The sequence below is a fragment of the Aotus nancymaae genome, unplaced genomic scaffold (genome assembly GCF_030222135.1).
Source record: "Aotus nancymaae isolate 86718 unplaced genomic scaffold, 86718_ANA_hifiasm-v0.15.2.pri h1tg000032l_0, whole genome shotgun sequence".
Classification (NCBI taxonomy): Eukaryota; Metazoa; Chordata; class Mammalia; order Primates; family Aotidae; genus Aotus; species Aotus nancymaae.
The window spans coordinates 4,022,672-4,049,596 of NW_026988445.1; the positions used below are offsets into that span (position 1 = coordinate 4,022,672).

Here is a 26,925-nt window from a genome sequence, read left to right on the forward strand (position 1 = left end):
TGATGCCTGGTGAGACTGCGCAGAATGAAGCCAAATAGAGACGAGCTGAGATGAGGTAAGGAGGGAGAGAATAAATGAACCCCACAGCATCTGAGTCCTGCATCCTAGGTTTCCAGGGCCTGCTGTTGATAGCTTTTCTTTGGTTTCAAGGAATTCCTTCAATGACCTTCCCAGATATGAGAGCAGAAACAATTCCTTTCTGTTTAACTTAGTTTACATTGGCTTTCTGTTACTTGTAGTGAAATAGTCATGATAACTTTTTGATAGTGTGGGTTTTCTCAGGAACATAAATGAGACTCTTATTTGTAGCTAACTAAAGAAATTGAGTTTGTTATTTATTTACATTTATATGTTATAACATAGTTATACTTTAAAAAATATATTAGTAAATAAATATATTAGGTTTCCATGAGAGACAAAACTATTGATATTTCCATATGTCCACTTGGTGGTGAATAACCATTTATGGTCTGAAGCTGACCTCATACACTCACTTGCATCAACACAACTTAAAGCTAAATACCATTAGTAAATCCAGTTGCAATCCCAGCACTTTGGGAGGCTGAGGCAGGTGGACCGAGGTCAAGAGATCGAGACCATCCTGGTTAACATGGTGAAACCCTGTCTCCAATAAAAATACAAAAAAAATTAGCTGGGCATGGTGGCGTGTGCCTGTAGTCCCACTACTCGGAAGGCTGAGGCAGGAGAAGCACTTGAACCCAGGAGGCGGAGGTTTCAGGGAGCCGAGATCGTGCCACTGCATTGCAGCCTGGCAACAGAGTGAGACCTTGTCTCAAAAATAATCCAGTTGTTTTGGGTCAGAATTTATTTTGTCAGGTTTTACAAACTGTAGATTACAAAAACCAATCAAGAGAAGAAAAGTTTGATTAGAATCTCTAAAAATTATATGCCTGTGGCTTACCACTATTCTACCTACAGAATATAGAGCTGGAGGGTGCTTCTCTTTATAAATGAGTGCTATAAACTGACTGTTTTTGTCCCCTGCAAATACACATGTTGAAACCTAATCTTTAATGTGGTGGTATGGAGGCCTTTGAGAGGTTATTAGGTTGCAGAGGGAGGAGCCCTCATGAACGGGACTAGTGCTCTTACAAGAAGAGAAAGAGACTAGAGGAAGTCCCCCTACTCTTTGCTCTTCCCTCCTTTTCCTCTCCATCTCCTTCTACCTGCATATGTGAATATAAGGAGAAGACCATTATCTGCAAGCCAGAAGGTGGGCCTCACCAGACACTGAATCTGCAGGTGCCTTGACCTTGGACTTCACAGCCTCTAGAACTGTGAGAGATAAATGTTTGTTGTTTAAGCCACCCAGTCTATGATATTCCATCATAGCAGCCCTAACTTCTATTATGAGGAAAGGCCCAAAGAGGTCAAAGTGCTCAAGGATCCAGAAGTAGTGAGGGAGGGAGTAGAAGGTGTTGGCTGCTCTTCCCCTCCCAGCCCCGCTCCGTTCTAACTCATCACCAACAATTTAGTAGCCTATGGTGGGAGCTGGTGCGGGGAAGGCCTCCACTGTACCCCGGCAGTCTTCAGGCAGCTGCCACTGACAGCAACAGTGAGGATCCCCTTCTGTGTCTCCTCCACTGCCTTTCCTTCCATCCGCTTGTTTGGGGACAGTGTTGGTCTGTTAGAAAGCAGCAGACTGCCATTCTGTATTATGCCATTCAGCATTAGCCCTGAGTTCAGACCCCATGCCATGAGTCACAGAGTTTCCTATAAGGCTGCCCTGCTGCTTCTCAGTCACCCAGTCATGAGGCACCGGAAGCCTTCAGAACCTGAGTGTGTGTGGGCGCTTACTGCAAAAATCTGTCAAAGTGAGGAAGTTTCAGGAAAACTAATTAAGTCACTGACAGCATGATTCAGTGAAAGGTGGGGGCAGGTGGCGGGCCCTATCAAATCCATGGTGAGTCATTGCCTTAAGCGAGAGTATGAATATGAATGCACAATTACTGAGAGCTATTCATTAGCCTCGGCTCACTCCCCAAAGGTAAAAAACAAAACGTCTTAACGTCTTAACGGAGTAAACTCACACCCAGGTCCCTCTCAAAGCCTGTGGGAAGAATATTGTCTTAATTTGCTGCTAAACAATTAAGAGCTGCTCCACGTAGAGTTTGGAGGTTCACATTGCATGTATTAGAATAGCCCAATTTTGAAAGATTGAAGATAGAAATGAGTATTGTCTTCTAAAAAATCTTCCTGGATTTGTAAATATTCTGTAGCACAAGCAAGCCAGTGATCTCTGTTTAAGGAAGAGGTCTGTGCAATGGAAGAATTTTATTTAGTATAGATGCATCTCAGTTATGCATGGAACATACATTTACAGAGTTGTTTGAGAATTAGATTTTGGTAACAAAGTTGCATTGAAAATTCACAGAGAATGTTTGCTTTCTAATGGGGCCCTGCACAGTACTCTGTGAAGCCACCGACCTATTCTTGTGGAAAAAAAAAATAATAATCTTCCTAATTTTTTGATTCATATATTTCAGTTCTCACTGGCTTTATTAAAGCTAATTCTCCAGCGTTATCCTTCAGAATCCCAGAATTCTGGAAGGTGTGCTGAAATGTCTCAAACTAGAAAGATCCCTTGTTTTAAATGACAGTGAACTTTACTCTTACCACCAAAGACTGCACCTTCTAAGTAAGAAACAAAAGAAAATAAAACAACAATAACTAAAACCAAATAAAATCCATGAGGATGATTAAAATAAATTATTTGATTAACTGAAATATGGACGTTGTAGATAATATATTCTGTTACCCTCTCTAGCTTCATACCAAAACGATAGGACCCTTCTTTAGGAAAGCGACGGATAGACCAATGTCAATAAGCTATCATCAATTATCATATGTAAATTAGGCATTTGTGGGGAGCTGGCCTCACTTATTTGGGTGATCTGTTTATGACAGTTTAGGCTAGTGATTCTCAACCCTGGCTGCACATGAGAATCACCTGGGGACCTTCTGAATTGCACAGATGCCTGAACCCATCCCAGAATCGGAACTACAGGGGGAACGGGGCCTGGGTATTGGCATCCAGAATGTTGTGAAATTTCCCCAGATGATTCTAGTGTGCAGTCAAGGCTGAGAACCACTGATTCAGAAAATCACCACTTGAAAACTGGGCTTAAGTAGCATAGCAGCAATGTCGCACCCTCTGAGGTAGTATTTCCAAAAAAAGAGGGTTGTGGACCATCCAGGCTGCTTGTTAAAAATACAGGTTGCTGGGGTCCTTTCCCATTCCACCCAGGTATCTGCCCTTTGAACAAGCACTTAGGTCCTTCGTTTGTCCTATAAACATTGGGGATGCTTCCTTTAGGGCATTCCATATCGAAGTATTATCGAACATTTGGAAGATGCTTTTGATATCACATGGATTTTGCTCACCTCTAAAGAAGCTAGTTACCAAGCTGGTTATGTGAATTGTGGTGAGGTGAGTGACATTTGCTGCTCATTTAATTTCCCTCTTTGGTTTTCTCCAGTGAGAAGTTCCCCTTCTCTCTGTAAGTATCCATTTCTCCAGGTATTTCCTGACCCTCCTGCCCATCAGAACTTATCCATGTGATATCCAAGATATCTGATAGAATGAGCTGATTTAGACTAGTGAAAACTGTCTTGTTCTGCTCATATAACTAAATTTTAACAACTGCTTTCAATGATTTAACTCAAAAACAGAAATGAGTACAATAATGTAGCATAGTGTAGGAAGGTGGTGAAGAGCCCCATCTGACACTTGCAAGACACACCATGTGGGTGGCAATCTCCCCAATTACACATCCTCATGATCTCCCGAGTAATCCTTTCACACTGCTATGAAGTTTCTCAGTTCTTTGTTTTCATTCCCTACAATCTACAATTACCTCAAAAACACAATCCTCTGCAGAAGGGTCAACTCATTGTCAATTGTTGGGTGAGCGGATGTGTATATGACAATGAAGGTGTATTCAAAGGCAACCTGCAGATGAAGTAACTCTCAAGTGGACTTGAGAGCAATGCAAATTCATCACAAATACAAAGCGCTCTTTTGTTTAAAAAAATTGTTTTAGTATATAACTTCCTAAATGACTTCTGTAGGATTACTCAGGGTCCATATAGACTCGGTATTTGCACAGGCTAAATGAAACCAATGTTTTCCTTTCATTTATTTCCACATTTAATCTATGCTTTTCAAAATATTATTTTCCACAAGAACTGGGCCTTGGTTCTGAGTTAGATTTGGATTTTCTCTGTTTTCTATCCTTATGTTGTAACTACATGGGATTAGTCAATAAATAAAAACTGGAGATCAAAAACCAAATTAAATACTTTCATTTGAGTGAGATGAGTATGGAGGAGTGTAACACAGCTGATAGTAACAGTTACAAAAGAGACCACATAGTCTAAGGTTCTTAACTTTCCTCTCCTTTGAAATGTGGGTTCCTTGATTCCTGGTCATCCTTAGTACCTGATGAAAAATCTGACTAGAGACAAGACACATGCTTGGAGCTTTCCATTCCTTAGAAAACTGGGATGGGACCTGGCGCGGTGACTCATGCCTGTAATCCCAGCACTTTGGAGGGCCAAGACAGGCTGATCACTTGAGGTCAGGGGTTCAAGATCAGCCTGGTCAACATGGCGAAACTCTGTCTCTACCCAAAATACAAAAAAATTAGCCTGGTGTGGTAGTGCACACCTGTAATCTCAGCTACACTGGAGGCTGAGGTAGGAGAATCGGTTGAACCTGGGAGGCAGAGGTTGCAGTGAGCTGAGATCTCGCCACTGCACTCCAGCCTGGGCAACAGAGCAAGACTCTCTCTAAAACAACAAACAACTGGAATGAGACTTCTACAGATCATGTGACCAGAATTTAGTCCAATGACACAACACAATACCAGAGAAAGTTTGAGCTTCTTATATATTGGTCATTAAGTTGCGTTTAATTAGTGGCCATAGATTTCATGCTGATTTCATCCAGCTCTCTCAGGCAGGTACCATTTTTGTTTGAAAGAGAGACTACATAATTGATAACTTTGATAACGTGACACTTTTCAGTTAAGGAAATGAGAAAAGAACAAAAGAGCAGACACATAGGTTCTGGCTGTTTCTAATAGTATTATGTTTCCAATGGTGGCATCAATAAGTATTTTGTTCCTTTATGACATAAACCACATTTCTTATCCTAAACCCTTGGGGCCTGATATGGTTTAAAATAATTTTGTGTCCAGATTTTGAAATAGGATAAAATGTATGCACTGTATATTTTATAATACCGACAGCATGATCTGGTCAGCCTTCTTATAATAAAACAGTATTTTTGTAGCAAAACATATAAATATTCATATTAAATGGAGTAAGCAAATACTGTAAATAGTCTCAAGTCTGTTTAGATTGAGTTTTGTTGCCAAATGACTTGGGCAAATCAAGAGAATACTTTTAAGAGATTTTTAGATTTGGAATTGCAAACAAGAGATTATGGATTTATATCTGTGTGTTTTCCAAACCATTCAAGAATTTATTTATATTTTCAAATCTTAGTAACTTAATTCAGTAATTTGTCCCATCCATTATTGTCCTAAAACATTCTTTTCATGCTTAAAGTGTTCCCTGTAATCATTATACTCATTGATTTGGTCACTATTTTTTTGGTGACTTATTACCTTTATTATTGCATGTTATAATAAGCTTTTTAAGGCTCAGTTTCCTCTTTTAGAAAATTTCTGTTGGCATTGTGCCTGGCACTTAAGTGCTTACATCAATCAGTAAGCTTTCTTTGACTGCAAGCAAGAGGCACTGATTCTGACTGAAGCCAGAAGGAGTTTACTGTGAGTATATGGAATTAAAAGAATCGTTGCAGAACCGTGCTTGGAAATAGCAGGGAAAAGAAAAACTTTTAGACCGAGGTTAGGGATATTTTATCAGGACTTCTCACCTCCACCTTTTAAAATTCTGAGTCCCCTGCTGAAGATCAAGCCCCAGGCAAATCTGAGGGGCTGAGCAGCTCATGTACCCACCACTTGGCTAGGAGACAGCCTGACACATTGATTGACACTCCCACCACGCCTGAGCAAAGGGTAGGGGAAGCATTCTCCCACAGGAAACGGGGTTGTTATTGCAAGAAGAATGCAAATGGACCCTGATGGCAAAACAAACAAACCTAACAGAAAGTCCTCCATAGAATTCACGGTATTTTCTGAAGATTAGTCTTAATTCTTGGCTTTTTAAGAATGTGTAGTCTTATATTTTTAGGCCATCCTCATAGAAAACTTACCTCATCGCCATGGGCAGGTTAGTTGCATTCCTCTAGACTTTTTTTTTCAACATTCTGTCTCTTTCTTGAGCACAGAGGCTAGAGATGTTTGCCATTTGATTTTACTTTGTTTTGGTACAAGTAATGAGCTATTTTCAAAATGATCTTTTAATAAGGAGCATCTCCTACCAAGGCAACACTGACAGAGGGAATCTTAATGGCGGAAACCACTCTATTAATCAGAAAAGCAGATATCTCACCTGGCATCTACGTAAGAAAAACAACGTACATCGCAGGACTCAAAAACCAAGAAAATGAAAAAGGCAATGTATATGGCTTTTCCTCATTTACCGCTGAAAAAAATTTTAAAGAATACTATTACCCTCCTTAACTCCCTAAGTGCCTTTTCAAATTGCACACCAGTTTTACAGGCGGGTGCTGATGGGTGCACACAATCAGCTCGAATTGTGGATAACACACATTTCTTACCTGATACTCATACTCTGTGAATGGCAATAGTTCGGAATCTATAAAAGAGGTTGAGCTTCCATTATAGATTAGCACTGGATTGGATTTTCCAGGCTGAGTTGCTGTTTGTCTTCTGTATAATTCGTAATACAAAACTTTTCCATTTGGTTGAAGCGGTCCTGTCCACAAAAGGGAAATGGTGGGCTGGAATCCTCCTGGAGCCATTTGTACCTCCAGATGTGGAGGGGGTTGCATCAGAGGTGCAATCTCAGGGGTCTGTATGAATGTCCAGTCACTTGAGGCACATCCCAGTGTGGTGCACGCTTGAATTCGTATTTCATACCTTCAGGACATAAAGCAGAAATTAGCGGTTATCAGCAAAATAGATATTCATGGAAAGAGTCCTTAAAACACCAAGCCTTAAAAAAAAAAAGCTTACATATATTCTTATTTATAGCTAACTCTTCAGAATAACAAAGTTATATTTACGTGGATATTTTTGAACAATTAAAATCCTCCTGACTTTCTAAATTAAAGTTCCTTATCTCTTCGAAACGGGTGAGCACAATTCTCCTAAACAAGGATGTATGGAATAAATAATTCTCAAGATTCTTTCTGACATGAAAATTCTAGTACTCTACAGAATGACTTAACATAGCAATGAAGAATGCAGACCTTGGAAAGTAAGAACCAGTTCTCAGCAGTCCTGGACTCCTCCTACCTTTGCAACTAGGGCTAAATGATCCTCCAGGAGTGTTTCCAGGTCATGAAAGAACATCATGGAATGAAGGTCTCATTGGTAATCAATCCCCTCACCTGATACCTAACATCTTAAAACAGGCTCCCTTATATGACACGAAGACCTTGTGGGGCCAAAGTTAACTCAACTACACACCAGATTATCAATCATGAAGACACCTTATCACCAACCAGTTAAACTCAACTAATCAATTATGTTTTGCCTCATAGCTGGTCTCTGCTACTTGAAGAGGTTTATTTACATAGCAGGGACTTTTCTTTCTGACAAAATGAATTTTTGTGAGTATTTAGCGCCTATGGCTGCAAATGAGCACTTTTTTCTCTATTCCCAAGCACCACTGATTTTATGACACCTTCAATTTTCCCTCAAGCGCCCAGCTACCTTCTTTCTCCCTTTAGAACTTTTGGTTCTAGTGTTTTTTTTTGAGATGGAGTCTCGCTCTGTCGCCAGGCTGGAGGGCAGTGGCGCAATCTTGGCTCACTGCAACCTCTGACTCCCGGGTTCAAACAATTCTCCTGCCTCAGCCTCCTGAGTAGCTGGGACTACAGGCGTGTACCACCACACCGAGCTAATTTTTGTATTTTTAGTAGAGACAGGGTTTCACCATGTTGGCTAGGATGGTCTCGATCTCTTGACCTCGCGATCCTCCCAAAGTGCTGGGATTACAGGCGGGAGCCACCACACCCGGCCAGTGCTTTCTTTTCTTTTTTTTGAGATGGAGTTTTGCTCTTGTTGCCTAGTCTGGGGTGCAATGGCACGATCTTGGCTCACAGCAACCTCTGCCTCCTAGGTTCATGCAATTCTCCTGCCTCAGCCTCCAGAGTATCTGGGATTACAGGTATGTGCCACCATGCCCAGCTAATTTTGTATTTTTAGTAGAGATGGAGTTTCTCCATGTTGGTCAGGCTGGTCTCGAACTCCCAACCTCAGGTGATCCGCTCACCTTGATTACAGGCGTGAGCCATTGCTCCTGGCTCAGTGCTTTCTTAATTACACCTTTTTTTCCCTTTGTGACTTATTTTATTCCCACTTTCTTCTCCTCCTCCCCTGGTTCTCCTCTCATGTCCATCTCCACCATGATAGGGCTACCACTTTATTGGTGATCAAATCCATAGCTGTGTATGGCAGATCTGACTTCTAGGCAATTCTGTGAAGTCAATTTTGATTTCCCATATAGTGATTATTCATTATCGGCGTTATCTGTGGTAGTTTTTAAATTCTGGGTTGGATTCCTCTGCTACTTAGGACATTCCCAAGCTACTTATTCTTACTGACCAGCTGGGGGTGCTGAAAGGAGGACACACAAATTTGCAATATTTGGTGAACATTAATCCACAAAAACAAAAATCCCCACATGAACTCCAACTTCATAGGGAAGTGATACTCTGTTTTATGTCAATGTCTCTTACAGATTCAGTTAGAGTAAATAATGAAGAGATCTCTCTCATATTCTTAAATATCATTGGAATTTATCAGATAAATCAAACTTTTTTTCCAGCCAGGAAAAAGCATTCCTCTCATCCCTGGACAAACTGTTTCTTCTCTAGAAGATTTTTTGATTAAGAGTTTCAAAGGGGAGCAAACTGATACGATTTTTGAAAGCTGGAGGTGCAGAAAAGTAAAGAGGAAGCCAGTCTAGAAGATACAGCTCTGCAGCTATGGTGGGCCTTTTTTATGTCCTGAATCAGTGTAAGGTAATATAAAAGCCAGCTCACATAGCATGTGGATTAGCTGTGGAGGATACCTGAGGAAGTTTTAATTACTGTTTAATATTTAATATGACCCTAAATAATTGTCATGAGTAGATGCATAAGACCATGAATGTTTCATTTAAACAGCACTATATATCAGAGATAATTATAGGAGGATCTAATCTACACATCACTAGATTACGATAATACCTAAATTTTACCTATGGTAGTTGGAAATCAACACTCTTTCAGCCTTTAATTTTTTTAAGTGATTCTGTTCATTTTACTAAATTTTAAGCATAAAATGTCTTTTATTACCCTTCTCTCTGGGGATGTAAGTTACTTAAAATGTGATGGGAAACAATTTTCTTTAAGCTATGGGGAAGATTCTTTTGTGTGCACAAAACACACTTCCATGCATGTCACAGGGCCCAGATGAAACCGCTAGGAAAACAGGAGCTAGCAAAGTGGCACTGTCCTGAGAAACCAAAGAAAATAGAGTCAGAGAAGCCTTATTATTCCTGGAAGAAGTGCTGGATTGATAAGAAGGCTCTTCATAAAGCAAATTTTGTTTTAAACAAATTTAAACAAATTTTTGTTTTAGTCTAACTCTGGCTGGTCATAGCGCTCATTGATTGACACTTTTTTTTTTTTTGAGACAAAGTCTAGCTCTTGTTGCCCAGGCTGGAGTGCAGTGGTGCAATCTCAGCTCACTGCAACCTCCACCTCCCGGATTCAAGGGATTCTCCTGCCTCAGCCTCTCGAGTATCTGGGATTACAGGTGCCTGCTACCATGCCTGGTTACTTTTTGTATTTTTAGTAGAGACAGGGTTTCACTGTTGGCTAGGCTGGTCTGGAAATCCTGACCTCAGGAGATCCACCCACCTTGGCTTCCCAAAGTGCTGGGATTTCCCAAAGTGAGCGCCTGGCTGATTGACACCTTTTAACCTTAAAATAACACATCATTTTCTCGCACTCTGGTCAGATGACCCTATTGGAGCTGTCAGAACTGTCCAGGGGCCTGCATATTTCCTGGGGGATTAGCCTCATCTCTGTCCTACTTATTTCAGACACCAGGATGCACTGGAAACCTTTCTGAAAAACTGGCTCTCAAAATATCACCTGCAAGAATTCTGCTCTCTGGAGGTTATGCAAATAAGCTTTGCTTTAATGAGGATGTGCTTTGTCTACTACGCATGTTTAGGTGGAGGGAGGTTGGGGACACCATGCTTCCCATTTTTAGGGTCTTCATTAGAACTGACCAAAGGCTCAGGCAATAGAAAGGTCAGTGGCTCACTCTCAGAAAACCGAGACATGGCTACTTACCTGTGAAATGGCTTCAGCTGGTTTACTATGTATGACTGTGTACCAAAAGAATTATGAGTTGTGTTTATGTGTATGATTTGAGTTTCTCTTTCAAATAGTTCGCGGATGAAGAGGGTATAGTTGATGATATCGCCATTTGTTCTCACTGGAGGGTCCCAATTCACTAAGATCTCCTGAGGGCCCCTGGCTTGCAATTTTGGAGGTTCCATCCCTGAGGGTGCTGAAGGGCTGGTTCGATCTTTGACAAGAGGACTTAAAATTCCCCCTTGGCTGTTGTTGGCAGTTACTGTGTAGCTATACTCCACACCTGGGGTGAGAGTAAAATCGTGATAGCGAGTGTCCAAGCCTGTATACACAATGGTTCCATCCCTTCTGAGTTCATAACTTCTGATCTGGCCATTTGGGTTTCTTGGAGGTTTCCAGGTGACTTCTATCGATTCCGAGCCTGTGACTTGCAATGTTGGAGAGCCCATGTTCTCTGGTGGGGCCTCCATTGTCCAGGCAGATTTTGACACACTAGCTGTGCAACCTCCATTCGTGCAGGCTACAAGGGAGAAGTTATACTGAGTGTAAGGCTGCAGGTGGGAAACCAGCAGGCACAGGCCTTGGCCAGCAAGAGACTCCTTATTATCATATATAACTAAATATTTAGTGATCTTTCCATTTTGTACTGTGGGTGGTGACCAACACACATTTATTTGAGTGGCACTGACGGCCCAAAGATCTGGAGGGCTGACTCCTGAGGGAGCAGCCTCCAGAGTTGTGATGCTGATGGGTTTGCTGGTGGAGCAGCCTCCACTCGTGCAGGCTTGGAGTGCATAGGTATAGGTGGAAAAAGGAAGAAGCTCTTCATCAGTGTAATTAAAAGTCACAGCATCAAAGCTGAAAGGATAGAGCATTTCATTCCTTTGAAGCCTATAGGACTGGATAATACCATTAGACTGTTCTGGTGGGATCCAGGAAATCAGCAGCTTGTGGGGATTCATAGATACATAGGATATCTCAGGTGGAGAGAGACCTTCTGGAGGTGCTTGCAATGTCCTCACCGCATTCCAAGAGCTATAGGTATGCCCGGCTGAATTCCAAGCATTGATTTTATATTCACACTGTGTCCACGGCTGCAAACTTGTGTCATTATACAGAAATGTATTCCTTTCAGTGTTATATTCTGTGAAAACAATTTTCTCATCGGCCTGGATTGTCTGATTTCCCCAAGCTTTTTCTTCAAAGCATCTGCGAATCACTTCATAGCGAATTATTTTTCCATTTGGGTTAACAGGCTCAGACCAGCTCAGCTCAACACTGGTGGACTTCACAGACTGGACAGTAGGAGCCAACTGAGAGTCTGGAGGGGCTTCGTCTGTCCACAGAGGCTGGGGCGCCGAGTGTGCACAGCCTGCTCTGGTGCAGGCCTCCAGGGTCAGCGTGTAGAGAGTGAAAGGATCCAGGCGGCGGAAGAGAAACTGACGATTTAAACCAGCGTACTCCAGGAGCCCGTCACTGAAGATGTTGTATGTCTACAGAAGGAACAGAAGCAAAAGGGATAACTTGCAGCATGTGATTTCTTTGTGTAGTTATTTAGCCCCTTTTTAACCTTTATCCTCTTATTCCTTATTTTGATGACCCTAATTTAGAAGTATTCTGATATTAATTGGGGAGGTGTGATCTTTTTCAGTTAATATAAGGCCCACAGAGAGATAAACAATGTTTTTCTTTGTCGTTGTTTTCCCCCAAAGCAAAGGGCCATTGAACCTGATATTTTGACTTAAATGGTACTCACGAGGTTTCTCCTACTTGTATTTTTTTTTTTAAAGTAGAGAATAGCATTCAAATCTCCTTTTTTATAGATACGAGCTGCTTCTGATCTCACACGGACTAGAGTAAGTAGGGTCTACCTTCCATGCCATTTGCTGGGAAATCGAATTACAATACTTAATCATTTGTTCTTACAGAGTGCCAGGGCTGAAAGTGTGTGTGTGTGTATGTGTGCGTGTGCGTGTGTTTAGGCACACAGACACCTATATTTTATATATAAGTACAAATATCCATACACATATATGCATGTACATACATACATATATATAAACCTTTACAACTAGGAGTTGGAAAATAAAACACCCTGTTTTCTCTTGCAGGCCATGGAAGAATTGATTGCTCCTTTGTGGGCAAAGTACTCTTTTGTCCTGGGAAAAAACATCTGAGCACTTATTATACTGTACAAATGTACAGCAAGTTTTCAACCCTGTATTATACATTTTTTTTGAAAGATGGAAAGTAATCTGAATGCAGGTGTTTTTGAACAGTGATTTCCCACCCTTTTCCTGCTTCAACGAACCTGAGAGAGATGCCACACTCCTACCGATGATTCCCTATCACGGTGACTCTCAAGAGGGGACAGGACACATTTTATAGCCTTTGGAAGCACACTCTTGAAACATTCCCAGGAGTGGTTCTTGGGAAAGCTTAATTTAGACTGAATTGTTAATATACTTCACTTTTTTTCTACGATTACACAGCCTAGGCTTTTGATAATCTCTTTATGTTGGAATATTGTATGTTGGTGTGATTTTTCTTGTTGAGGATCCACGGCAAGACCACCCCCATGAGGAAAGGGGACTGCCGTATCTTCTGAAGGGAGCATAGGTTCCATAATTAGCTTGTAGCCTCTGTGACTCCTCAACACCCCTTGATGCTGCAATAGTCACCTAGCAAATCTCTAACTAGTATAAAATTTAGCTTTCCCTCTATACCCAAGCTCTGAAATGGCTTTGTAAAAACACCCAAACATTTTTACTGGTTTCATTTTAAACTTCTAAACATACATTTAAAATAGGCGATGACCAATCTGTAATCCTACTTTAGTCCATCATGCGGTTCCTCTCTCATTTTCACAGGTGATTCTTTCCTATTTCCTCCTTTCCTCAACCGCCAATACCCTCTTCTCTCTCTCAGCATTGGTTGTTGACATAACCACATATTTCATGAACATAGAAGCAGTTAGAGAAGCATGCTTCCATGTTAGATATTCTGACCGCTGCATCCCTGTGAATCTAGACTTACATGATTTGCCTTTCCTTTTTTGCTATGAATGAAATATCTCTGTCCTTATTAAAGGCCACCTGAGTGCCGTGTCCCATCCCTTCTTCCTTCCCAGTGACTTCACTACTGCCATTATTCTCATATTCTACTACGTCACTAGTTTATTTCTCTCTACTGGTTATTTCCATTCATGTTTACATGTACTCTAGTCTTTTTTCAATGATTTTAAATAAAACTTCCCAGTGCCACAGTCTCCACCTATTGCTCCATTTTTCTGCTTTTTTTTTTTTTTTTTTTTTTTTTGAGATGGAGTTTCGCTCTTGTTACCCAGACTGGAGTGCAATGGTGCAATCTCGGCTCACTGCAACCTCCGCCTCCTGGGTTCAAGCAATTCTCCTGCCTCAGCCTCCCGAGTAGCTGGGATTACAGGTGCACACCACCATGCCCAGCTAATTTTTTTATATTTTTAGTAGAGACGGGTTTTCACCTTGTTGACCAGGATGGTCTCGATCCCTTGACCTCGTGATCCACCCGCCTCGGCTTCCCAAAGTGCTGGGATTATAGGCGTGAGCCACTACGCCCGGCCTCTTTCTTCTCATCTAAACGGCTTTAATGAGTTGCTGTCCTGGTTTCCTCCCTTGCCATTCTCTCCTCAACCAGCCATGCCAACCGGGCTTCCCACGCTACCGCTCACTCTGCCTGTCAAGGTCACAGTGACCTCCCACTCCTACACTCAGGGTGGCTTCTCTGCCCTCCTTTTACTTGTGCGCTCAGCAGCATTTTGGCATATTTTCTCTTCAGTTTTTGGACACTCCACTCAGTAGTTTTCCTTCTAGCCTAGTTCCCTCTTATCAGTCTTTGGGAATTTGGCTCTCTTTCCTCCTCTTGACCCCCACATTTACGCCTCAGGGCTTGATCCCAGAACCTCAACAGGTTGAGTTACATTCTCTGGCACCATGGGTTTAAATAACATCCACCTGATAATGGAGGTTCGGAAGGTATTCCGATCTTGGATCTCAGTGAAGAACTCTCTCAGGAGTTTTAGACTTGCACCTCACACTATCAACTTGCCCCCTCAAACTTGTTCATCTTCCAGACTCCCCTTCCTCATCAATAGCCCAAAGCCTAAACCCAAAAGTCATCCTGAAGTGCTCCGTTTCCTTCATGTCTCTCATTCAGCTCATTAACACATGTTGTCATCTCTGTCTTCTGAACGTATCTTCGATTCACCCATAGTTCATGACTCACAACTGCTACTGTAATTTGAGCCACCATCTACCAAAGTAAAATCGATATTCTACTTTGACATCTATAGTTCTCAAACTCTATTGGTCCTTATGTAGTCCATTTTCCACAGAGTAGCCAGATTGATTTTTAAAAACATAAATTTGATCATGTTTCTTTGCTTAAAGGCTTCAGTAATTTTTCATTGCACTGGGAACAAATGCTAAACTCTTTACCACAGCCTACAAGGTTAGGCACAATCTGTCTCCTGCCAGTGCCTCCAACCTCTTCTAGTGCCATCTTTCTTTTCCCCGAATACTTCATACGCACTAGCTTTCTTCTCTTTTCTTGAACACACCAAGTTCATTCCTGGCTTCAGGCCTTGCATTTGCTGTTCATTTTGTCTGGAACATTTTGCCCCCGTATCTTCACATGACTGACTCTGTCTTGTCATTCAGGACTCAGCTCAAATGTCAACTTGATTCAAATGACATTCCATTCTAAAATAGCCTGAGTGGGCATAATTACATTATTCTATTTAATTTTCTTTATAGTATTCATCGCTCTCTGTAATTCCCTTGCTTATTTATTTACTAGCTTATTGTTTGTTTTTTTCTGTACCCTCACCATTCACATACTCTGCCACATTTACACACACACACACACACACACACACACGATTTGTAACGTAAGGAATCTTGACTTCTTGTTCACTGTTGAATAAGTATATGGCACTTAGTAGAAGCATTTCACCAAATATCAAGCAAATATTTGGCGAAATGCAAAATAAAGATCCAAGGAGTCAATATTCTTATTGTCAATCATGCCAGAAAGAAGCAGATGCTGTCATGGGAAACAAATATCCACAAGAAGACGTGCTTTGAGGGAAGGAGCTTTCTTCTCTGATGGGGACCTTGGAGCTGTGATTTAGATTTTAAGGTCATGAATCCTAAGGCTCAAGCCTCTTGCCCCAGGGGGCAGAACTCTGGCTTCTGTCCATATGTAGGCAGGCTGGTGGGAAGCAGCGTGCTACTGCTCCTTGCAGCAGGCCTTGGAGCTAGGCAGAGAGGCAGCCCACAGAGAGGTCCGCAGGATGGACCCGGGCCTGTGAGCTCTAGTTACAGCTCTCAGTTATTGCTGCACGTAATTTCCTGCTGTCATCCCTGTCTTAGGGTTTTCAGGGAGGCTTTATTAAAAGTAACAGCTTAGTCTCAACCCTGTGATGTGGAATTAATGTGGGAGTCTCTGCCTCCTGGAGAAGGAGTAGCAAAGAAAAGGGTACAGCAGCAAAGAAAAGGTAGTCTCAGCCTGCAGAAAGTAGTTGATGAGGGCCTAAGGGATGGGCCAGGGCCAGGAGAGACTGGAGGTAAAGGCAGTAGCATGAACTGACAGGTATGTCTGCCACCATCCTTGGGGAGGAACACCAGAGAGGTAGATGAGGGCTGTGGCTGAAGGTTCAAAGCATCGAAATGCAGGCTATTCATGAAAATACCATCTCCCCTGTACTCACAGGCTGGTTGAGCTTGAGATATGTGTATGACATTTATAAGACTGTTTCTCATGGCTACATACAGAAGTTGGGAAGTTAGCAGACACCTGTGGCTTGCTTAGTAAGCTCTGTTTGAAGCATAAATTAGCCAAGTCTTAAGCAAATAACCGAGAAGGATAATTCAGGAGGCAGTTAAGAACACAGTCATTTAGAGTTCAGTTCTCATGTGAGTTCCTGGCTCCAAATCCCAACTCCATCACTTACAGTGTAGGCTTGGGCAGTTATTTAGCCTGCATATGTCTCATGAGGTTTAGTGGTACCCACCTAGTAGGGTTGATGTGAGGATTAAATGAGATAATCCGTGGAGAGCATTTAGTCCGGTGTTGGGTTCATAGGAAGCATCACACATCTGAGCTAGTTTTCTCTGATCTATGATTAAGTGCCTGGAGGAGCTATCAAGGAGAATTAAACAGGCTGTGAAGGGAGTTTTCCCACAGTGACCGGATGGCATGTCAGGGCTCATCTATTTATCTGGAGAACACCAAACATAATTTCTTACGCAGGATAGACATTACCTTAATCACACCATTGGTTCTCATAGGCTCTGACCACTGTAGTAGCAATGCCCGTCCATTCTCTTTCTGTTCTACTATAAAGTTTCTCAGTCCACTTGGGGAAGATTCTAAGGTTTGAATCAGAGTCCAGGGGCTTAAAATTTCTCCTGCATGGTTTGCAGCCACAACACCAACGTGATACGTTGTGAATGGTTCTAACCCGAACAGGTGGGCTTGATGGCTTGTTCCCTGTAAGAAAGTTAACAGGTTAAACATTTTTTTTTTGTTTAGAAACTGACAGTATCACTGGAAGGTAATTCTCTGAACCTTATGGCCAAAGCACATAGGCAACAGCAGCACAAACACCATAGCAGAGTTTTGAACTATTATTAAGAAAATAACGCATTATTTTCTTGTTCTTGTTGATACTCTGAATATATTATCCAATGTTGTAAGATTTTAGACACTCAGAAAGTTGATCAGATAGGATTCTTGACTTTTCCAAGCGTGCAACCCAAAGGGTGTGAGATATATAATATACGAAACCTATGATGCTTCAGATCAGTGCTGCGTCCCGCTCAAAATGGAAATCAGTGGTACCAAGTTGCATGTCAGAGACTGGGATAACTGCCCGCCAGGTTAATATTAAGGGTTTGGAGATTTAACCTGAACACTCCTGGTTTCCAAATCCCCAACACTATCTGTTTATACAAGACTCCCCATCTTCCCAGTCTCCCTCTCTCATTCTTTTGGAGTGTGTATATATCTTACGAATTCAATAAAACAAATCAACACAAGAAAACAGTAACAAGCCAATTCAACTATACGTGTACAAACACCCTTAGAGAAGTCTACTATTAATATAGACATAAGAATATTTTATTGTTAAAAGCATCATAACCAAAACTATGAAACCTACCAAAAGTAATTGTTAGCTAGGCTTGGAGAATTTGGTCTTTGCTGATTTAAAAGAAAAGAAAAAAGAGATAGCCAAATTAGGATGTTTTGTGTTTGTTTTTCTGCTTAGAGAGCAACATTTAACATATTTGGCATAACTAAACTGGAGCTAAGAATCCTAATGTTTCTAAAGGCCCTGGGGTGCTCTTTCCACATCTGGACTAAAAGAATATGTCTTTTCAAAGTACGAATTATGTCTGCAAGTAGGGTAGTAATGTGTGCATAGATAAAACACACACACACACACACACATACATACACACACGCGACTGGCATTTTCTGTTATGTGCCATACCCAATGGATGTAAGAAATATGAGAAAATTTGGACTGGGTTAGTAGGATATTTACAATCAATGATCTGCTTTGGTTTATTAGATGTTTGAATGTGACAGATGGTTTTCAATTATCTTATTTTCTTGGTGAGCAAGGGAGGAGGAATGTGAAGTGGAGTAGTGGAAGTTTTTTCTGAAAGTAGGTACCCAAGAACATCAGACAAAATTATGTATAAGGAAGTCCTCCTTAATTTGGGGATATCCAAATATCATTTTGGATAAAATCTAAAATGAGATGACAAAATGAAACAGAATTGTTTTCCAAATAAACTGGTTAGACAAAAAACAATGTAGAAATAGTTTTTGGTTCTGTTTTCTGACATTATTGGCTATACATTTTAACTGTGTTAATATTTCTTGTTATGTGTTAAACATAGGCAGAGAAAATACAATTTCCTTTACACATCAAAAACGTGTAAAGTCAATTTTCCTATTTCAATAAGTCCCATTATGATATTACATGCTAACCTCTTGAAATCTTTTAATATTTAAACATTTGCTGAGCAACCAGACTCTGAAACAAATTTTACAGAAATACTAATTTCTCTTTTTTAAAATATTAAAAGTTAGATTATAAATATTTAAAAAGTTATTTCTCCACAACATTGGATTGGCCTTTTAGATAAATATAGCACAGAACTAGAATGACCATAATGAATATTAAATCCGAAGATGCTACAAGTCCCGATTACAAACATTCTTTTCTGATAAATGATTCCTTTTCTGTGGAAATAGGGCAAACATGAGCAAGATTAATAATGCAAAAAAGAATAATTCTTTGTTCAGAATATTCAGTAATAGATGCCAAAAAACCATACGCTCCAAAGCAAATAGTAATCACCTCTAACAGATTATATATAAAAAAGGTGGGCTGCTGGGGGACATTTTTTCATAAGCTTTTGTCATAAGAAACATGAAAAGCATGTGGGCTATAAAGCAAAAACATATGTATATTGTCAATAGCTGCACCTGCTCAATTATAGTTTATTTCAGAGCTGAGAATTTCATTCAGCCCCTAGATGGCAATACTATCAAACACTTTTGGTAACACGAGTACTTAATGATTAACAACTGGCATTCAGTCATCCAACACACTCCAGGCAACTATTAAAAAAATAACAAAACTGATTTCATTATAGATTCTTTTAATAAACATTTATGGCTCAGATCCTTGAAAGCAGAAGTATTCAGAATGCCCTGGCTTCAAAACCTCCACCATCTAATATAGAAATATGGCCTGCAGGTCACAAGTTGAAGTTCGTGCATGCCTGGCACAGGAAATGTTTAGGGATATACTCCTACAAAGGGTGATTACAACAGTTGTTTTGCTTAACCTGGTCTACATGTATCCTAAAAAAAGAGAGAAATAATTGCATGTTGGAATTTAAAAGAGAATTTTTGTGTCATGAAATTATACTGAGGACAAGTTCTCACATTACATTAATTTGTTATTAATTAATTAATATTTATTGGCTCTTTTGCTTAGGCTGCAGTGTAGTGGCATGATCATGGCTTGCTGCAGCCTTGAACTCCTGGGCTCAAGTGATTCTCCTGCCTCAGCTTCCTGAGTAGCCGGGACTATAGGCATGTACCACCATGTGTGGCTAATTAGAAAAGGGTTTCTGTTCGTTCTTTTTTTTTCTTCTAGAGATTGGGTGTCACTATGTCGCCCAGGCTGGTCTCCAACTCTCTACTAGCTCAAGCAATCCTTTTGCTTTGGCTGCTGAAAAGTGCTGGGATTACAGGTGTGAGCCACCGGATCTGGCTAATTTGTTATTCCTGAAGAGTTACGTATGTACACATGCACTCATGCGTGCACACACACACACAAACACACACACGACACATACAGACTCCTTAAATAGATCTCATTAATAGCCATAGTTTTTGCCAATGTTTAGTAAAAGCTGTATTAAAAAATGAAGAAAACATAAAAATGGCAAGACAATCCTTACCAATTTATTCTTTGACATTTTAGGAAATAATTTATATTATTCTCTCCTGAATGAATTTCCAGTACCAGAGTTCACTATTTTAGAATCCTGCTGCAGAATTTGGATGCAGTGCACCCTGTGGATTGGGTTGTCTCTCATTCACTTACTCGGTTACTTGTTATTTTTCTTAAATTCAGGATATTTGCTTGAGCATTGTGGATCTTAGATGTTTTGGGTTCAATTCTTTCCTTTGGAGACGTAGCATTCTGTCCCACTGACTAGGAAAAGTCATCACTGAAAACGATTTTCCTTCCTTTCACTCTTTGCTTCACCTTTCTTCCTTCCTTTCCTTTCTCTTTCCTCTTATTCACCCTTTCCTTCTTCCCTCACTCCTTTTCCTCTATGGAGATTATCTTAATTCAATACTCCTACTTCTTCCCCTTCATTGCCATTATTTCGCTCTTTCCTTCCCACTTTTCCTAATTATTTTTTATTTATTTATTTATTTTTGAGATGGAGTTTCACTCTTGTTACCCAGGTTGGAGTGCAATGGCGCGATCTCGGCTCACCGCAACCTCCACCTCCTGGGTTCAGGCAATTCTCCTGCCTCAGCCTCCCGAGTAGCTGGGACTACAGGCACGCACCACCATGCCCAGCTAATTTTTGTATTTTGAGTAGAGACGGGGTTTCACCATGTTGACCAGGATGGTCTCGATCTCTTGACCTCATGATCCACTCACCTCAGCCTCCCAAAGTGCTGGGATTACAGGCTTGAGCCACCACGCCCGGCCTAATGATTTTTTTAAACTACATTTTTTGTCATCCCTGACTTCTGGGCTGCCACCTTGCCCTTGTTTCCATTTGTCTTTGTTAATTCTATGTCCACGTTCATATTGTACATAATTCTGCAAGCATATCAGCTACTTTTGTTAGGCAGCAGAGGAAGAGAATGACTCAACAAAGAATAACAGGAAGAACTATTTTACTAGGAATAATCCATTCTTTGCAATCTAATATCTTCAATGGGATTCAGCCTCTTTTTTTCTCCTGTAACTTATATGCATGAAGGTCAGAGTTTGGATACAAATCAGTGCCTCATTTTATGAGACATAAAGACAAGACTCTCTGGAACACTCTGTCAGTTGAGGTTCTGCTGGCAATTTGAACTATATTTTAACCTCTTGACTCAGCTCCTGGGGACATATGAAACTACTTGGAGTCTTCAGCAGTCTGACAATTTTACACCATCTCCTCTGATTATTTTTGACGACTTGAAGTGCCCCAAAGGTGGCCATGGGGTCAATAGGTTTATGTAGGTTGAAAATGATCAAAAATTACCATTGATCTGTAGCTGTCAATAAAAGGCTGCGTGGGGATACTCCCTGCACAAATGTTTAAACTGCATAAAGCTTCCCAACTTAGTCATCTTTGAGTCTATTGATCTGATGATCCAGCAGTTTCCAGAGCTTTCCCTCTGGTCTTTGTGGTGCATTTTCACTAAGCTCACTTACCGTAGCCCTTAGGAATCTTTTTACCCTGCTCCCAGTAATGAACCAAAACAGTGACGTATAGGCACTCCTGTATTCATCAACAGAGTATTATGTGTGCGCATTATATTTTGGAAAGGGTTAATCTTCCTGGTCACCATCACGTTCATTCTAAGCCAGTGGGATTTCTTCTGCCTTTGTCTTTCATTTATGATTCTCCCTTATTCTGGGTTCCTTATCCTGAAATAGATGAGTTTTGGCTTCTGCATTCTGACCAAGTGACAGGGTTCTCTTGCCTCCTTAGTTATCATGAATATCAAGAACATGAGAGTAAGTCACATCCAAAATTCACCTTTTTGCACAAAGAGAACTTCAGAGGAGTCTAGATTTAAGTATATTAACCTCTGTATTCTTAAGTTGAACTGCCCAGATACTTTATCATAAATTATATTTTATCTTAATGATAGAGGAATGATTGTAGCCGAGACCTAGAGTTTATGATTTAGATACAAATAAAATGTGAGAAGCAGTTCGAGATCCTGTCAACTGTTATCTAAAAGCCATGACTTTGGAGAGAGTACACCCAGGCAATTGGATGACTTTTGTACATTGTAATGCTGACAAATCAACACAAAATATGTTTCTAGGTTTCTGAAAGCCAGACAATTCGAGGCGTTCTGCAGGACTGTTTTTCCTTTCATTTATAAAGTTAACCTTTGGGTTGCCCCAAAGTTGATCAATATATTTATATTTAACACTATTTTGCAAAATTCAAATCAGTCTTTTTTTTTTTTTCTTTTTTTGAGACGGAGTTTCACTCTTGTCGTCCAGGCTGAAGTGCAATGGCACCATCTCGGCTCACTGCAACCTCTGCCTCCTGGGTTCAAGTGATTCTCGTGCCTCAGTCTCCCGAGTAGCTGAGATTACAGATGCCCACCACCATGCCCAGCTAATTTTTGTATTGTTAGTAGAGATGGGGTTTCACCATGTTAGCCAGACTGGTCTCAAACTTCTGACTTCAGGTGATCCACCCACTGCAGCCTCCCAAAGCTCTCGGATTATGGGCATGAGCCACTGCGCCTGGCTGTCAAATTAGTCTTCATACAGAGATTAATTTTTTTTACCACCCATTAGGCAAATATCAAACTTGAATACTTATCCATGGTTCACTAGGCATGAGACTTCCAAGTCTGCAAAATATAAACACCGTCAAAACATTTTCACGGATTTCACATGCATGCTTCCTTTACCAGTGCCATCTTCACCTGAATATATCTAAGCTGGTGGGACAAAGAAGAGATTTATTTTGATATCACACACATGCATGTAGAGTTGCTCTGGAATCAAAGATCAACTCACGGTGCAAAAAAGGTAGAACAAGACACCCTTTAGGGCCGTGGTCTATTGTTTAGTGTTCAAGAAGAGCGTGTATGTGCTAGGCAGTATCACTAAGTATTATGACACAGCTGTCAAAATGCTCAGTGCGAACATTCAGCATTGTTTCTCAGCAGCTGGTTTACTTCTTTAAACATTTTTGAGCATCGTTTATGCAAAAGACTCTATAAAGTTGCAATGGGAGATACAAGATGGGTAATGCAGACTCTTGACTCTGAGGAACTTATAATCTAATAGAGCTAACCAATAATGTTACAGATACGATTCAGTGTGGCAGTGCTATAGTAAGTGCCAGAGAAATACTGAGGAGATACTTATAATTCAGAAGAAAGTGGGTGAGGACTTGGGGAAGGCTTCATTGAGATGTGGCATTTGATCCAGGCCAGGAAAGATGTAGAATTTGAGTAGAAGAAAACAGATGAGGGATTAGAAGAAGGAACAGAATAAAGTTCAGGAGATACCTGGGTGGCAGTTCAACGTGGCGGAAGTATGGTGGTTGCAGGGGAATAGTGGGGATTGTGGCTGGAAAGGGGATTGTGGTAAGACTGAAGAGGGCTGTGAATGTGAAAGTTTTTGAATTGCATTTGTTAGGAAACAATAGGTAACATTAGGAAAAATAAATTAAGAACTAATTATATGTGAAGAGCTCTACAATGCAATTTGAAGGAATAATGGAAGAACTTTTAAATTTCACCCTGTCATGGTGTAGATCATGGTCAGTGACTAATGAAATAATAAATCTGCCAGGAATTAATTAATTAATTCCCTTAATTATTATTCAGCCAATAAGTATAGATTGCCATTTGCACAAGGTAATAGGAGAGTATTTTCTTAGAAAAAGGATTTAAAAATTTCTTTATGGAATGTTCGCTCTATTTCAAAATGTGTAATTATTCTTTAGACACAGGGATTTTTCTTTTGATTTCAATTGAGGTGGGGACTATAATAAATGAATGGCATTAAAACCAGTTTTACTATTTTCTGTCCTGACTCACTATCAGTTTCTGAATTGTGTTTTTTCCTGATACGGGGACAGGTTTGAGTGGCTCCCTCTACACTTTTGCCCCAGCCCCTTGTACATATCAAACAGTGAAGAGGCAGCTGGAAATGTTAAGGATACTATTGACGACTGGGTAACAATGAGGCCAACTCAAATGTACACATAAGTGTTAAAGCATTCTTAGCTCTAGGTTCTAGCTAATGCTGTAGCCTAATGGATTAGTCAGGGGCCAATTGTTACAACAATTGTAAATTTCAAACTTAATGTGTTCAGCTTGCAGGATCCACATATTAACACTGGGAACACTTTAATGCTTTTACTCCAACAACTCTCTACACTCTGAAAAGAAGAATGATATGTGAAAAGGGAGAAGGTTTTTTATTCCTCTCTCTTTAGAATACATCATTTATTTTGTAATGGAGGGGTCAATTCAAAAGAAGAGTCAATTCACAGACATTTTCTTTATAGACAAATTGGCCATATCAATTTAACCTATAAAGCCAAAGCTAGAGTTCTTGCAAAATGAACAGTGATGCTTCAGTTACCATAAAAACATTGGGGGAAAAATGGTTTTGAAATGCCTCATTCTTCAAAGAAGAGGGAAAAAAATTAAATTTGTGATAATTAAATTTTAAAGTGGCAAATCAGTCACACTAAATATTAAAAAGCAGTATTTCTGATCTATCAAAATTAAAAATGTGCATACCCTGTGACCCAGTGATTTCACTCTGATAATCTATTCCATGAAAATACTAACAAAATTGTACTGAAACTCATATAAAAATTTTCATTCTGGCCATAGCTTTGTATTTATTTAAACCTTGATTAAACACATATGTACTGAGAGATTCTTCTACACTAGGCATGCTCCTAATCGCTGAGGATACAGTAGAAAGCAAGGGAGGCAAGGTCATTACCGTCCTGAGTTTTACATTATAATGAGGACGAATGGGCAATATATAAACAGAGAGCAAGAGAAAGAGAGAGAGAGAGATCCAGACCGAGAGAGAGAAAGAGAGAATTGGAAATTGTGGTAAATTATGAAGGGAACAGGTAGAGTGGTGCGCTAGTGTTTGGGCTTAGATGGTGGGGAAGAGTGAATGAAATTCTTGATTTAACAAGGGTGGGTAGGAAAGGTCCTTGAGGAAGTTACATTCAGGCAAGAGTGCAGAAAAACACCAGCTGTGTGAAGAATCTGGGGGGAAACTTTTGAGCAAAAGCGAGAGCAGAACAGAAGCTCTAAGATGGGAACAGACTTGGTGTTTTGGTTGACAGAAAGGAGCTCGTGACCAAGCCTGGTGAGGGAGAGGAGGAAAGCCCAAGAGAGGTCAAAGGGATGAGCAGGAGCCAGACGGTGTCAATCCTGGAGGCCAAGGTGAAGAGTTGGAGTTTGATTCCAATTTCAGTGGAAAACCATCGAAAGCCCATAAGCAAGGTTGTGACACAACTTGATCTAGGTTTTAAAGAAATCATTCGGGCTGCTGTGTGACAAATATGTGGAGGCCACTGCATTGGTCTACTTGGGCTGTCATAGCACAGAACCACTGACTGAATTGCCTTAAACACAGAAGTTCATTTCCTTGCAATTCTTGAGGTCAGAAGTCTAAGGTCAAGGTGCCTTCAAGGTTGGCTTCTGGTTGGCTTATAAACAGCTGTCTTCTGGATGTGTTCACACTTGTCATCTTTGTGTGCATGCAGAGGGAGCCATATCTCTGGTGTCTCCTCTTCTTCTTTTTTCTTTGAAATGGAGTCTTGCTTTGTCACCAGGCTGGAGTGCAGTGGTGTGATCTTGGCTCACTGCAACCTCTGCCTCCTGGGTTCAAGTGATTCTTCTGCCTCAGCCTCCTGAGTAGCTGAGATTACAGGCATGTACCACCACAACTGGCTAATTTTTTGCATTTTCAGTAGAGACGGAGTTTCGCCACATTTGCCAGGCTAATCTTGAACTCCTGACCTCAGGTGATCTGCCTGCCTTGGCCTCCCAAGGTGCTGGGATTATAGGTGGGAGCCACCGAGCGCACGGCCGACTCTTCTAATAAGAACATTAATCCTATAGGAAGAGGGTCCCACCCTTATGACCTCACTTAAGCTTGATTACCTTCCTAAAGGCCCATCTCCAAATACAGTCACCTTGAGGGTTAGGGCTTCAACGTATACCCAGAGCAACAATCATTGCATGCTTAGCTCTTTGCATAGATAAAGTTGCAACAACAATACTTCATAAAAAATGAAGTGGTATGTAAACTACCAGGCTATATCTATGAGGAGCAGGAAAATTAAAAATTTTTTAAGGTTTTAACTACATTATTACTTTTGATAAACTGGATCTTCTAAGGGAAGGGTGCAGTATCAATGAAAAGTTCCCCATCTCCTCCCCATGCCCCAGTGATTTAGTTCTCCTCCCCTGTGGTAACAAAAGTTATTTGTTTACCATTTTCGCTTAGTTTTTAGTTTTTTTTGAGACGGGGTTTCACTCAGTTGCCCAGGCTGGAGTACAGTGGTATGATCTTGGCTCACTGCAACCTCTGTCTCCAAGATTCAAACAATCCTCCCACCTCAGCCTCCTGAGCCACCACAAGCATGTGCCCCCCACACCCAGCTCATTTTATATTTTTGGAGAGACAAGGTCTCACTACATTGCCCAGCCTGGTCTCAAATTCCTGGGGTGAAGCAATCCACCTGCCTCAGCCTCCCAAAGTGTTGGGATTACAGGCGTGAGCCACTGCACGCAGCCAGTTTACCATTTTCTTGTCTATCCTTTCTAAGGTAGATTATTTGTGAGCAAAGTTTTTGCTCCTGCTACGTCAGACTTGCAGTAAAGTATTTCGCATGCATTATCCCATTTCATCTTTGCATGAAGCTAGGAGATTTATATTGTTATACACAAGGAAATTGAGGCTTAGATAAGTTAAAATGTCTTACCCAGAGTCTCTTGCTGACAAGAGACAGGGTTATGATTTTACTTCTGTGCTATATGGAGCTACAATGTACTTGTCAACTGCATTAGTGGTTCCAGTGTTTTGG

General features: G+C 40.7%; 1 protein-coding gene across 1 annotated transcript in view; it reads right to left on the bottom strand.

The window, feature by feature from the left end:
* Positions 1-26,925, bottom strand: part of USH2A (usherin) — a 775,604-nt gene that overhangs the window by 38,922 nt on the left and 709,757 nt on the right. The window contains exons 62-64 of the mRNA XM_064383503.1: positions 16,817-17,044; positions 10,490-12,006; positions 6,734-7,055 (exon numbers count right to left, since the gene is read on the bottom strand). Coding sequence (XP_064239573.1) covers positions 6,734-7,055; positions 10,490-12,006; positions 16,817-17,044 — 2,067 coding nt within the window. The remainder of the gene's footprint in view (positions 1-6,733; positions 7,056-10,489; positions 12,007-16,816; positions 17,045-26,925) is intronic.